This window comes from Dromiciops gliroides, chromosome 4 (assembly GCF_019393635.1).
Source record: "Dromiciops gliroides isolate mDroGli1 chromosome 4, mDroGli1.pri, whole genome shotgun sequence".
NCBI classification, from domain to species: Eukaryota; Metazoa; Chordata; class Mammalia; order Microbiotheria; family Microbiotheriidae; genus Dromiciops; species Dromiciops gliroides.
The window spans coordinates 95,443,716-95,456,729 of NC_057864.1; the positions used below are offsets into that span (position 1 = coordinate 95,443,716).

At 38.0% G+C, this 13,014-nt stretch overlaps 1 protein-coding gene across 1 annotated transcript in view; it reads left to right on the top strand.

Annotated features, from left to right (window-relative positions):
* The window catches only part of NEK7 (NIMA related kinase 7), a 180,834-nt gene that overhangs the window by 106,343 nt on the left and 61,477 nt on the right, over positions 1–13,014 (top strand). Inside the window, 2 exon segments of the mRNA XM_043962734.1 lie at positions 1,017–1,079; positions 5,557–5,667. Coding sequence (XP_043818669.1) covers positions 1,017–1,079; positions 5,557–5,667 — 174 coding nt within the window.

Sequence of the window (13,014 nt, forward strand, 5' to 3'; positions counted from 1 at the left end):
AAAAATTTGAAACTAGAAATATTATAAAAACAAATGTTGAAAATTATCTCTAAATGTAACTGGAAAATAATAAAATATTTATATGGGGGGAAAAACCCAAGGTTACCTTTCATCTATACTGTATGTTTCATGAGGAATATCCTATGCAAATCTTTGGAATTTAATACCTAAATAAAGAAAACTTTAACTACTTTGTTTTCCATTTTCAGTATGGAATGTCTTAAGGCTTAAACAATCTGGGATTATAAATTTAGAGGTGGAAAGTGCTTTCTTAGAGGTCATCCTGTCCAAACCCCTCATTTTACAGATAAAGGTATTAAAGCCTGGAGGGGTTAACGATTTACCCAAAGTCACATAAGTGGTAAATGGTAGAAGTGGGATTTGAATCTGTTCTCTGTCCTAAAATGCTGCACTAATTAAAACAACTTAGTGGTGGAAGGTGTTATTGAATATTCTATCTAATAAACATTTACCGTGAGTTACTAGATAAAATACTAAGGTAAAACTATCCAACCCTTGTTGCTGAGGAACTCTGGAGAATTTTGTTTTTTAAGGGTATACAAGTGTATATAAGTATATACTACCAGGTAGAGTGTGATATGGATAAAGAAATACAGGTTGTTCTGGGAAAATTTGAAAGAGATAGCACTTTTACCTGGGGGTAAAAGCTTTATGGAGGTAGTAGCAAGCTTTCGAGGAAGAGGATTTCACTAGGCAAAAATATATTTTCCAGGCTTGGTAAGTAGCCTGTGCATATTTACAGATGAGCAATATAAGATGATAATAAAGCAGTTAGCCTAGCTGGGCTGGAATGTAGATTGCATGAAAAACTTATATGAAGTAAAATTGCAAAGGTAGGGTTAGAGCTAGATTGTGGAGAACACTAAATACCAAGTTAAGGAGTGTATGCTACAACAATCAGAATTCTCCATAGACTGTAACTGCCTATGCATGTCATCTTGATCCATGTTTGGTTGGTATTAATTTAAAAATTGTTTTATGGATTTTTTAAATAGATATTTGATTTAATGGATGCCAAAGCTCGTGCTGACTGCATCAAGGAAATAGATCTCCTTAAAGTAAGTACTAGATAAAAATTTGAAAATGTTTTTGTATTTTTGTACTGCAGGGATTAATTACAATGTATATGTAAGACAAGATTTGGAAAAATCTCATTATGCTGAATGTAATTATGATGCTAAATGTAAGATTGAGAAATGTAAGGAAGGATTTCCTAGTCCAGTTCCTTGTGACTTAAGTAGTATAGAGCAAGTTGATATTTGAAACCCAGGTCCTTCCCCCATTCCCCCAATCCAGTACCATCTTTATATAATGAAAAGAGTTCCAAGATATAATTAATAGCCTAATTGTTTCAAGGGTGGCTAGGGTGGCACTGTGGATAGAGTACTGGACCTGGAGTCAGGAAGACTCATCTTCTGGCCTCAGATACTTACTAAATGTCTGCACAAATCACTTAACCCAGTTTGCTCTATTTCCTCATTTATAAAATGAGCTGGAGAAGGAATTGGTAAACCATTCCAGTATCTTTGCCATGAAAACCCCAATGGATCACAGAGAGTTGGACACACGTTTACTATAATCATTGTGAACTAATTTATTACAAAAACATCATATTGCATGTTAAAGGGAGTTTTTTTTCATTTGTAATATTTAAAAATGTCTCTCATTGTGTTAGCCCATTCCATCAGTCTCCCATCTTGGCATTTCATGCTTTCCTTTGCTTACCTCTAGTTTTATCTTGGGTAGAATTCAATAATAATAACTACAACAAATAGCATTTATATAGCACTTCCAAAATACTTTACAAATATTTCATTTGATCCTCATAGCAACCATAATGAGTAGAAATTATTATTATTGTACCCATTTTACAAATGGGGCAGCTGAGGCAGAGGTTAAATGATTTGCAAAGGGTCACATGAAATTGGAAATAATGGGAACCTTATGTGGAATTGGCATGCTATCATACAGTTTGTGATAGATGAGGGAAGTGTCAAGCATAGTTTTGACATGCATCATGGATTTTTGGAGAACAGATTGCAAAGGGTTCAAATAAAAAGTGAGTCAGATACCACATTCTAAAATTCTAAAGAAAGAGAGAAACTAATTTTGATGACGAATAAAAGGGAGTATCTCTAATGAAATACCAACTTAAGTTAAATTAAAAAGAAGCTTATTGTAGTTACTTATATTTTGTTTATGTAGAAAATGCCTATATTCCTATTACTTGCAAGGACAAATAATGGAGGAAAAATAAAATTAAAGCATTTCAGGGTCCTTTAAGAAAAGTGTCAAGACCAAAGTCACCAAAAAAAGTTACCTTTTCATCAAGATAAAATGAGAACATGTATCTTTCTTCTTTGTTTGCAGAGATAAAGGACTATTGATATGAAACATTGCATATACTGTCAGATTTGGTTGATATGATGCTTAGTTTTGCTCAACTGCTATTTTTTCTGTATTATTTTTTATTCTAAAGAATGACTCACTGGGTAGGGGAGGGAGAAGGAATCTATTCAAAAAAGAAAGTAAAATTAAAAAAAAATCAGTTATTTTTTTTGGTTAAAACAACAGGGGCGGCTAGGTGGTGCAGTGGATAAAGCACCAGCCTTGGATTCAGGAGTACCTGAGTTCAAATCCGGCCTCAGACACTTGACTTACTAGCTGTGTGACCCTGGGCAAGTCACTTAACCCCCATTGCCCAGCAAAAAAAACCCAACCCAACAGGAAGACTTGTTTTTCTTTTATGTTATATTGGAGGAAAGGAGAGGATCAGAAATCTATTAGGACCACAACTTGGGGAAGATAGAATAATGATAAGATAATAAAGTGAAAGCAAAATTCTTTAATCCTTATTTCACGTCTGTTTTCTTCATCCAAGAGAATCACCTTCAAACAGGAAATAGTATACGGCTAAGAGGGAGTTGAAATAGCACTACTAAAAAATTAGTTGAAAGATAATAAAAAGAAACCTTTTTAAGTTACCAGGCCCAGAAAGCCTCAATCCTTGGATACTGAAAGAACTAGTGGATTTGATTTCTGAACCATTGTCAGTGACTTTTATAGGATCATGGAAAAAAAGAAGCTACAGCATTCAGGTTCAAAACTTAAGATGCCATGAGATATAATTAAAACCAACTTTATTAAGACTCACTTTAGAGGGAGGTGAAACCAAGGTGGCAGCAAAAAGGCAGCAGCATGCCTGAGCTCTCCCCCAAATCCTTCTGAACGCCTTTCAATAATGTAATAAAACAATTCCTGCATTGGCAGAACCCACAAAAGGATGGGGTGAAATAATTTTCCAGCCAAAGACAACTTAGTTGGCAAGAGATGTCTGTTGCACCTGGGTCAGATTAGAGAACACTCCAGCTCAGGCCATGCCAGGGTAGACTGGGTGTAAACAAACTAGGAACAGGCCTTGGAAGCCACTGAATCAGCAGTGGCAGCAGCTGATTCCGGAGCTCTCAGCCCACAGACAGTAAGGAGTTGAATAACTTGTCAGAAAGAAATTACAAGGGTCTCTTTTCAGAACTCTGTTGCTTTGCCCATATTCAGATCTGAGTCACAGTCCTGGGTGGAAATCCCAGGGGAGGAGTGCTAGCACACCAGAGCTTGTAGCCACAGTAGAGCAGGGACCCTCATCACAGTTCCAGGGCATAAAAAAGTGCTTGTGGTCACTCACAGACCAGAGTACAGACCAGAACAGTAGTAAATATACCTGTCCTTAGGTCATTCCACCTTGGAAGAACTGAAAACTTACAGGTCCCTAGAAGTATCTCTGAAAACAGCTACACAAGGCTAGCTAGGTGGCACAATGGATAAAGCACCGGCCCTGGATTCAGGAGGACCTGAGTTCAAATCCAGCCTCAGACACTTGATACTTACTGGCTGTGTGACCCTGGACAAGTCACTTAACCCTCATTGCCCCGAGGCGGTGGGTGGGTGGGAGATAGTTGAGTAGAAGCAGAACAACTTAGACTATAACAATACCATTATAAAAATGATTGACTTAATTCTGATCAAGGTAGTGATCAGTCATGATTCCCAAGGACCAATACAGTAGTGAAGCATGTGACCCACCAACCTACAGAAATTTGAAGGGGGACTGAACATTTAAAATGAGACATACATTTTTGTACAGTCATTATGGGAATTTGTTTTTCTTGTCTATGCATTTTCATTAGAGAGGATTTTTTTTTTCATTTTTCCCCCAGTGGAGATGTGATGATAGGAAGAAAAAAAAATGTTTATTAATTGAAAAACATTTTTTAAAATCTTTGCATGGACCCCTTTGGCAATCTGCTGAAGCATAAGGGCCCCTACTCAGAATTTTTAATATGTAGGATTACAAAGGAAACCAAAAGTTTATGAAAAGACATTGTATTTTTCCCTCATCCAAGTTACCAGACCCCCATGTGCACTCCACATTGAAAATCTTGCCCTAGAAAGTAACTTCCTAATTACCAAATCAAAAGTCATTTTTAAAAGTTTCATTCCTGGATCTCACTGTAATATTTGACACTGTTTACTCTCTTCTGCCTTGAAATTTTGTTTATGTTTTGGTTATAATTACTTTGATAATCATATATATATAATTATAATTACTTTTTGTTTCTTGGTGAGGCAGTTGGGGTTAAGTGACTTGCCAAGGGTCACACAGCTAGTGTCAAATGTCTGAGGTCAGATTTGAACTCATGTCCTCCTGAATCCAGGGCCAGTGCTTTATCCACTGTGCCACCTAACTACTCCCCTATAGCCTTTTAATTTGCCTCCTCACCTCTATCTCTCCTCCAGTCTGTTCTTATAGCACAATAATATTCCATCATCATCATGTACCACGACTTGTTTAGCCATTCCCCAATCGATGGGCATTCCTTTGATTTCCAATTCTTAGCCATCACAGAAAGAGCTGCTATAATTGTTTTTTACAAATAGATCTTTTTCTCTTTTTGGGGACTTCTTTGGAATACAATTCTTTAGGTACTTTTTTAATGAAGCCTTTTCTGACTTTTCCCAACTGGAAATGATCTTTCTTTCCTCTAGACTCCTAGCAATTCTGTTTTTCTCATTTAACATTTAGGCAGTGGTGTGTAGTGGGAAAAGGAACAGATTTAGAATTAGAAGAGATTTGAATTCTGATCTTACTAATTTGTGAGACCTTGGAAAAGTCACTTAACCTGTTCTGTTTCAGTTGCTTCATCTGTAGAATTAGAGTAATAATTCTTGCTTTTATAAACCGTAAATCTCCCTGTAAATGTTGATTGTTATTGCTGCTATATTACTTTAGCCTAGCCACTAGGTTACAAATTGCTTGAAAGAAGAAATTCTATTTTACTTGTCTTCATTTTACCCATATTGCCCCAAATGTAGGAAAAAAACTCAATAAAAATTTGAGTTGTCAAGTAATGATGTATTGTTACCAAATAAAATACTGTATATTAGTGTAATACAGGCTTTCTTAAGTTTTTTAATTTAAATTTGTTTTCACTTTGTAGAGTAATGAAATATTAATTTTTAATCTATTTTCTTTCTTAGCAACTAAACCATCCAAATGTAATTAAATATTATGCTTCATTCATTGAAGACAATGAACTAAACATTGTTCTGGAGTTAGCAGATGCTGGCGATCTCTCTAGAATGATAAAGGTAGGATTTTTATTACTAGTCTTCAACTCTTATTTTTATAAGTAAATATGGAAATGTAATGTAAATTTTATAAGTAAATATGGAAATCTGGAACCAAAATGTATTAGATTTCAGTGTTAAATAGCAGGTGAAATCGCAAGGGGTCTGCCACAAAGAGGTGAATCCTTATGCTTAGCACAGTGCCTGGTGCATAATAAATGGTATAATAAATGTATGTTGACTTGACTTGAGAAGGGGTCTATAGATTTCATTAGTCTGTCAAAATGATTCATGGCACAAAAATGTTAAGAACTCCAGCACTAGAGGATAAAAGTTTTTGAAAATGAGAGTGGAAAAATTTAGGAAGTTGAATTTGGCAACAGAAATGACAAGCAGGATGATTTCAGAAAAGCCTGGAAAGACTTGTATGAACTGATGCATAGTGAAGTAACCAGAATCAAGAGAACATTATGCTGAGACAGCAATATTGTTTGATGAAGTACTGTGAACGACTTAACTGTTCTCAGCAATACAGTGATCTAACACAATCCCAAAGGACTATTGATAAAACATACTATCCACCTCCAAAGCAAACAGTGATATTGATTGAACACAGACTGAAGCATGCTGTTTTTCACTTTCTTTCATTCTTTTTTTTAATTCAAGTTTTCTTGCACAAAATGACGAATATTTTGGTAATGACTAATGGTAATATTTTACATAAGCTGCACATATATAACCCATATCTAAGTGCTTACCACCTTGGGGGAGGGGGGAGAGGAGAGAGGGAAGGAGGGATAAAACTTGGAACTCAAAACTATAAATAAAAAATGTTTATTATTTAAAAAAAAATCTCCAATTCCTTCATGAATTCCTATGTGGTCTTGAAGTCCTTCAATATCTTCTTTACTCCTTCTGGATCTAAATTGGTTGATGAGTTCCCCATATGTCCACATTGGTCTTTCTGGACAAGTTTCTCTTTTCCTCCGCATCATAAATGCTGCATTTAAAACAATGTTTGGAGGAAATATATTTTTTGTTTTTGTTTTTACATCACCTTCATTTCCCAGTATATCTCTCTCCCTTCCTCACCAAGAACCATTCTTTAAACACAATAAAAAAGATGAGAGAAAAAGGAGTTCAAACTAATGAACACATCAATTAATGTTTTATCATGTTTTAAATAGTTTTATGTATTTATATTTATTATATTATGTTCTAATATTATACATTTATATAGTGATTTAAGGTTTACAAAGCACTTTACATATCTTATGTCATTTCATCCTCACAACAGCTCTATGAAGCAGGTATTATTCACATTTATAGTTGAGAACGCTGACAGTAAACATTTTTTGAGTGCCTCCTGCGTGCCAAACACTGTGTAAAGTGGTGGGGATACAAAAAGAGACAAAAGATAGCCTCAACCTTCAAGGAACTCACAATTTCCTGGTGGAGACAAGTAAATGGCTGTGTATGAACTATACATAATAAAAGAAGTCATTAAAATCATTTTAGAATTAAATTTCAGAATTTAGAGGAGTTGGGAAATGCAGTTTTAGTTGGAAATTAAATGAAGTCAAGGAAGCCAGTAGGTGGAGATGAAGTGGAAGAGCATTCCAGGCAAGGGAGACAGCCAGAGAAAATACTTGGAGGCGAGAAGTTGTTTTCTTCACTGGACATTAAGGAGGCCAATATCACTGGATCTTGAATATGTGTGAAAGGGTAAAGTGTAGATTCTCAAAAGGTAGATGGGGAATAGGTTGTGAAAGGCTTTTTGAATGCCACACGGAGCATTTTGTATTTGATTGTAGAAGCAGTAGGGAGGCACTGGAGTTTATTGAGTAGGAGAGTAACATGATCATACCTGTACTTTAGGAAAATCACTGTGGTAGCTTAATGGAGGATGGATTCGAGTAGGAAGAACTTGAGGTAGGCAGGTAGACTCACAAAGAGGCTTATGAACTAGTGCAGGTGTGGGGCATTAAGGGCCTGCAACAGAGTGGTGCCAGTATTAGAGGATAGGAGAAGGTCTATTTGAGAGAGATTGCAAAGGTTAAATTGACAGACCTTGGCAATAGTTTGAATATAGGCAGTGAAGATAGTGAGGAGTAAAGGGTGATGCCCAGATTATGAGCCTGGAAGACTAGAAGGAAGGTGTTGCCCACCATAGTAATAGGGAAGTTAGAAGGTGGGGAGGATTTAGAGGAAAATACAACAAGTTCAGTTTTGGATATGTTGAGGGTTGGCTGGTTGGTGTGTTCTTTGTTCTTGAAGAAGACCAAAATGACATCACTATGTTAGAATCAAGTTACAATGTGTCCAGTTGTGGCTGATCAGACCAATATGAGTTTAGAATGCTTTACCTAGTTCAGACACAAATAAATGTTGAGTTTTAGATAGGTATTGGACATTCAGTTTGAGATATCTGAAAGGCAATTGGAGATGTGAGTTCGGAGCTTAGCAGAGAGGGTAAAATAGGTGAAGTAAGGAAGTTGTATAGAGCAAAGCTTCTTAAAGTGTGGGCTGTGACCCCATATGGGACTACATAGTGGAATGTGGAGGTTATGAAAATTTTGGCAGCAGCAAAAGGTTGTGTATACATATTTTATATACATATATACCTGGAGTCATGTAAGAATTTCTCAGGCAAAAAGGGGTTGCAAGTGGAAAAAGTTCAAGAAGTCCTGGTATAGAGGGAAAATAGAAGAGGGTCCCAGGACATAACCAGGTTGTTGGACCCCTGTGGTTAGAGAGTGTGATCTGATTAAGGATCCACCAAAGGAGACTAAGGAGGAGCAGTCAGATAGATAGGAGGAGAACCAAGAGACAGTGGTGTCCCAAAAAACTGAGACAGAAGAGTGTCAAGGTGAAGAGTCTGATCAACAGTGTCAAAAGCTCCTGAAAAGTTGAGGACAATGAAGAATGAGGAAAGGACATGGGATTTGACAGTTAGATTATTAGAAACCTTAGCGAGAGGAGTTTCAGTAGACCGATAAGATCAGAAACTAAATATTAAGAAGTTAAAAGAGTGAGAGGAGAGTAAGTAGAGACATCTATTATAAATGTCCTTTTCAAAGACTTTAGCCACAAGATTCTGAAGAGTTATAGGATGATGGTTAGTATGGAAGGATTAATCGAGGGTTTTTTGAGGGTGGGAAGGATATGATCGTGTTTTGGGACTGTGGGGAAGGATCCACTGGACAAACAAAGACTAAAAATAAGTGATAGAATAGGGATGGCAGAGGGAACAGTGTGTGAGATGAAATGGGATCACTTATGCAGGTAGAGGGGCTAACATTGGTAAGGGGGAAGGCCACCTCTTCAATTGAGGCAGGTAACGGAGAAGATAGTGGCAGAAGGCATATGAATGATATGAGTTGAGGAAGAGGGAGCTCATGGCAAATAGCCTCAATTTTTTTCTGTGAAATATGAGGCAAGGACCTAAACTGAGAAGGTTGTGGGGGGAAGAAGCAATGGAAAGTTTGAGGAAAGACAAAAAGATTTTAAAAAGCCACTGGAGAGAATGGAATAGTAAATTGAAAAGGACGGTATGGGGGCACCTAGGTGACACAGTGGATAAAGCACTGGCCCTAGATTCAGGAAGACCTGAGTTCAAATCTGGCCTCAGACACTTAACACTTACTAGCTGTGTGACCGTGGGCAAGTCACTTAACCCTCATTGCCCCACAAAAAAAAAAGAAAGAAAGAAAGAAAAAGGTAGTATGGTAAGATTGTCAACAGTGGTGAGGGCCCAGTTGAGGTTGTATAATACAAATTTGCAGTTGATCCAGTCAGAATGGTTGCATGATTTTTCCACCTTCATTCAGCAGTATTTGTATGGTAGTGAAAGTGGCAGATGGTAGAAGTGATCCAAGGCACAGACTTGGCAGGGTACAGTCAGTGAAATGATAATGGGATTAGAGACTCAAGAGAAAAGGACAGTGCAGAGTTGAACTGGATCACCATCATGCCAAGAGGGGAAAGAGAGGAGAGCGTGGATAGGGCAGGAGTGACAGCTTGGGAGAGAACTGAGAGGTGGAAGGCTTGGTGGTCATATTGTGGATAAAGAAAGTACAGTTTGGTCAGAGAATGCAGAGGAAGAGGTGGAGAGGGTTATGATTAGTTAAGGGACTTTGGAATTCTTGAACGTGGATGTGGTGCATTGTGGGTGATTGCAAGATCAAGGGTATAACCATCTCTGTGTGTGGTTGAGGTGGAGTGGAAGAGTAGGTCACAAAAAATGAGTAGGTTGAGGAACTGATTGGTGAGATTGTTTGAAAGAAAGTCATTCTATATGATGAAGTCTCCAAATTTGAGGAGAGAAAAATTTTGAGGCATGTACCTAATTCATTGAGGAAGGAAGAGAGAAGTGACCTTGAGTTTTGTAGATAATCACTTCCAGAATTTTGATTCTGTGGTAGATATAAATATAAAATAGGTAAATATAAAAGGAGAGGTACTGAATGATGGAAGTTGAGATAAGACCTGGAAATGTTACTGGGGAGCAAGGGATAGTCTAAATTCCTTACCTTTGACCAATGAGCCAAGGGGAATGAGTGAAGGTGCAGCCAGTACTAGAGTAACAAAAGATTTCAGGATGAAGGGAAGTTTGTTGTCTATGCAACAGGCATTCCAGATGGCACAGTGGAAGGGGTAGGTGACATTTGTGAATTTTGGAGTGCCAATGTTGAGGGGGACAGGAATAAGGAATTGAATAGTGGGGTTAGGAAATTAACTTTGGATGATGACATAGAGGAGTTCAGAATAACTGAGATGTGAAAAGTATGACCAGGTGTAAAAATATCCATCATTGAATGGAAGGTACCACTTCTCAGATGAGGCCCGAGATGGGGTTGGTGACAAGTGCAACATGAGGCGGAAGGTACATAGCCAGATGGTTGGCCCTGTTTAACTAATACTTTTCCCTCCAAAGACTGGAAATTAGGCAGGAAACATCACAGCAGGAGATAGAAGTCAAACTTGCCCAGCAGGAGTTGGAAATCCCATTCCCTACCGATTTTCCTCTTCTTCCCTCAAGGGACTCCTGTGGAGCAGGAAAGGGAGGGCCTAAATCAAAGAGAAGGGGGCTCTTTTTTGCACCAAAGGACCCCTCGATCATGAAGAGGTAGAAATTACCTTGTAATGGCACAGATGGAAGTCATTCAGCCAACTTTTAGTAGCCTTCCCTGAGGGAACACACAGCAAGAAACTGAAGAGGAACATTGAGAGGAAGGTCTTGCTTCTTTTCTCACTGGAGTCTGGAGATCAGATGGAGCAGGAGGAAGAAATACAAGTGTCCAAGCACAGAGGAAGACTATTTTGAGGCAAATCAGTGTCAACCTGCTGGTCCCCTTGCTGCTTTCCCTCAGGGGGCACACAGGAGATTAGGAGGGTCACAATCAGAGGAAGGTCCCACTCTTCTTCTCATCTGAGATTAGAAAGGCGCTACATAAGAAGCACTTAATAAATGCTTGTTGACTGAATGACTGTTTTGGTTTATAGCAAACCCTTCTCTTTGTCTTTGACTTTCTTGGGGTGTATGCTCTATAGTAAGAACTCTTGGTCAAAGGTTATGAAGAGTTGAGTGAATTCTCTCATAATTTGAGATTGTTTTCCAGAATTGTTGAAACAAATGAACAGTTCCACCACAAAATATATTGATGTGTCTGTCTTTCCTCAGTTCATCTAGCTGTGAGATTTAATATTGGATATAAGAGCATTAAACTCCCCTTTAACCTTTCCCTTATATATCTCCCAGACCAGTAAGAGAAAGAAGCCTCTGAGCTTTAGTTAGAGATGGATTACTTAGCTTTTATTGTTTGGGAATTAATTAGCCAACAAACAAGGTGATGCTGATTAGAGAAATACAAATAAATAGTCTTAGATCTAAGCTTAGTCTATATTCCTTATAAAACTCACCAAATCCCAAGGCCACCTCTGAAGCTGAGAACCGTGTCAAGCACGTGCTGTTACCGAGAACCAGGCCGATCACCAGACCACGCCGTCAAACCTGAGTCAGCGTGTGTGTGCAGAGTGAGAGCTAGAGAGAGACCACTTCTGTTCTCTCCTTGCTTTTAAGCTCGCACCCCGGAAGTAGAGTGCTGGGTATCAGCAGGCGCACGGCTGTTCATCATAGTCTCCTCCCGAAAGGGCGGTCCTTCAAAAACTGGCATCCTTCAGTTATTGTTAACCAACTCTTTTAAATTTTAGTAAAAAGCTATCATTTTTTTACCACATTTCCCCCCTTTGCTTCCTCAAGAAACGGGACATTTCCTTGATGAAACAGTCAAAAATAACAGAATATAATAACCTATGCTAACTAACAATATGTTAATAACAATATAGAAAAGGAAGAGAGGAAAGTTTTGTCCAGGGGGGCAATTTTTTTTTTTGTCCTCATGAACCGACGCTTTGACATTGGTCTTGCAAAGGGAGGGCCACTGCAGAGAGTACATGTTACAGATGGCATATAATAACAGAAAGGAGATAGTAAAAACTAACAAAACAAAACCATTCATATAAAGTCTCTGAGTTCTCTTGTCTTCTTGAATGTCTCTTGATGTCATCAGGAGGAAGCTGGATTCTGGTCTGGAAAACTGGATTCTGGACTCTGGTCTGGAAAGCTGGATTCTGGACTCTGGTCTGGAAAGCTGGATTCTTACTAAACCTTAGAATTGAGGTAGTTATGCAATCTATAACACTTTTTACCACCATGTGTCTGGATCAAAGCCAAATTTAGTATGTGTTCATGACACCTGAAAATGTTATGGAAAGATTATCATACCATATCTCATGGTTCTGAGACAGCCAGTGACTGTTTCATCAAGGAAACGTTCCATTTCTTGAGGAAGCAAAGGGGGGAAATGTGGTAAAAAAATGAAAGCTTTTAACTTTTAACATAGCACTGCTCATTTTCTTTGCTAATTTTCTGGGTATGAGATGAAATGGGAGGTGTTTTCATTTTCATTTCTTTTATAATTAGAAATTTGTAACAATCTCATCGTTATTCATATCCTCTGACCACTTTCCACTGGATCGGGAAAAAGCAACTGAAGTTGAAATTTCATTGGTATGGAGAAATCTCAGATGGGGAATTTCCCTCTAACAATCTGCTTCTAATTCCCCCTGATTTTCTCTCCAACATTTAGACTGAGGGAGTTGCCAAATCCTTATCAAAGCTATTTGATACAAAGATCCCCAGTTGACTACTTCTCTTCTTATCCTAGTTAATATTGTTTGTGCAGAATGAATGAGTGAATGGCAAAGCATGTGTTAAGTGCTTGCTATGTTCTAAGCACCCTACTAAGCCCTGGGGGGAGTATGTGTGTATAAAAATCCCTGCCACTAAGAAGCTGGCATTTTAAT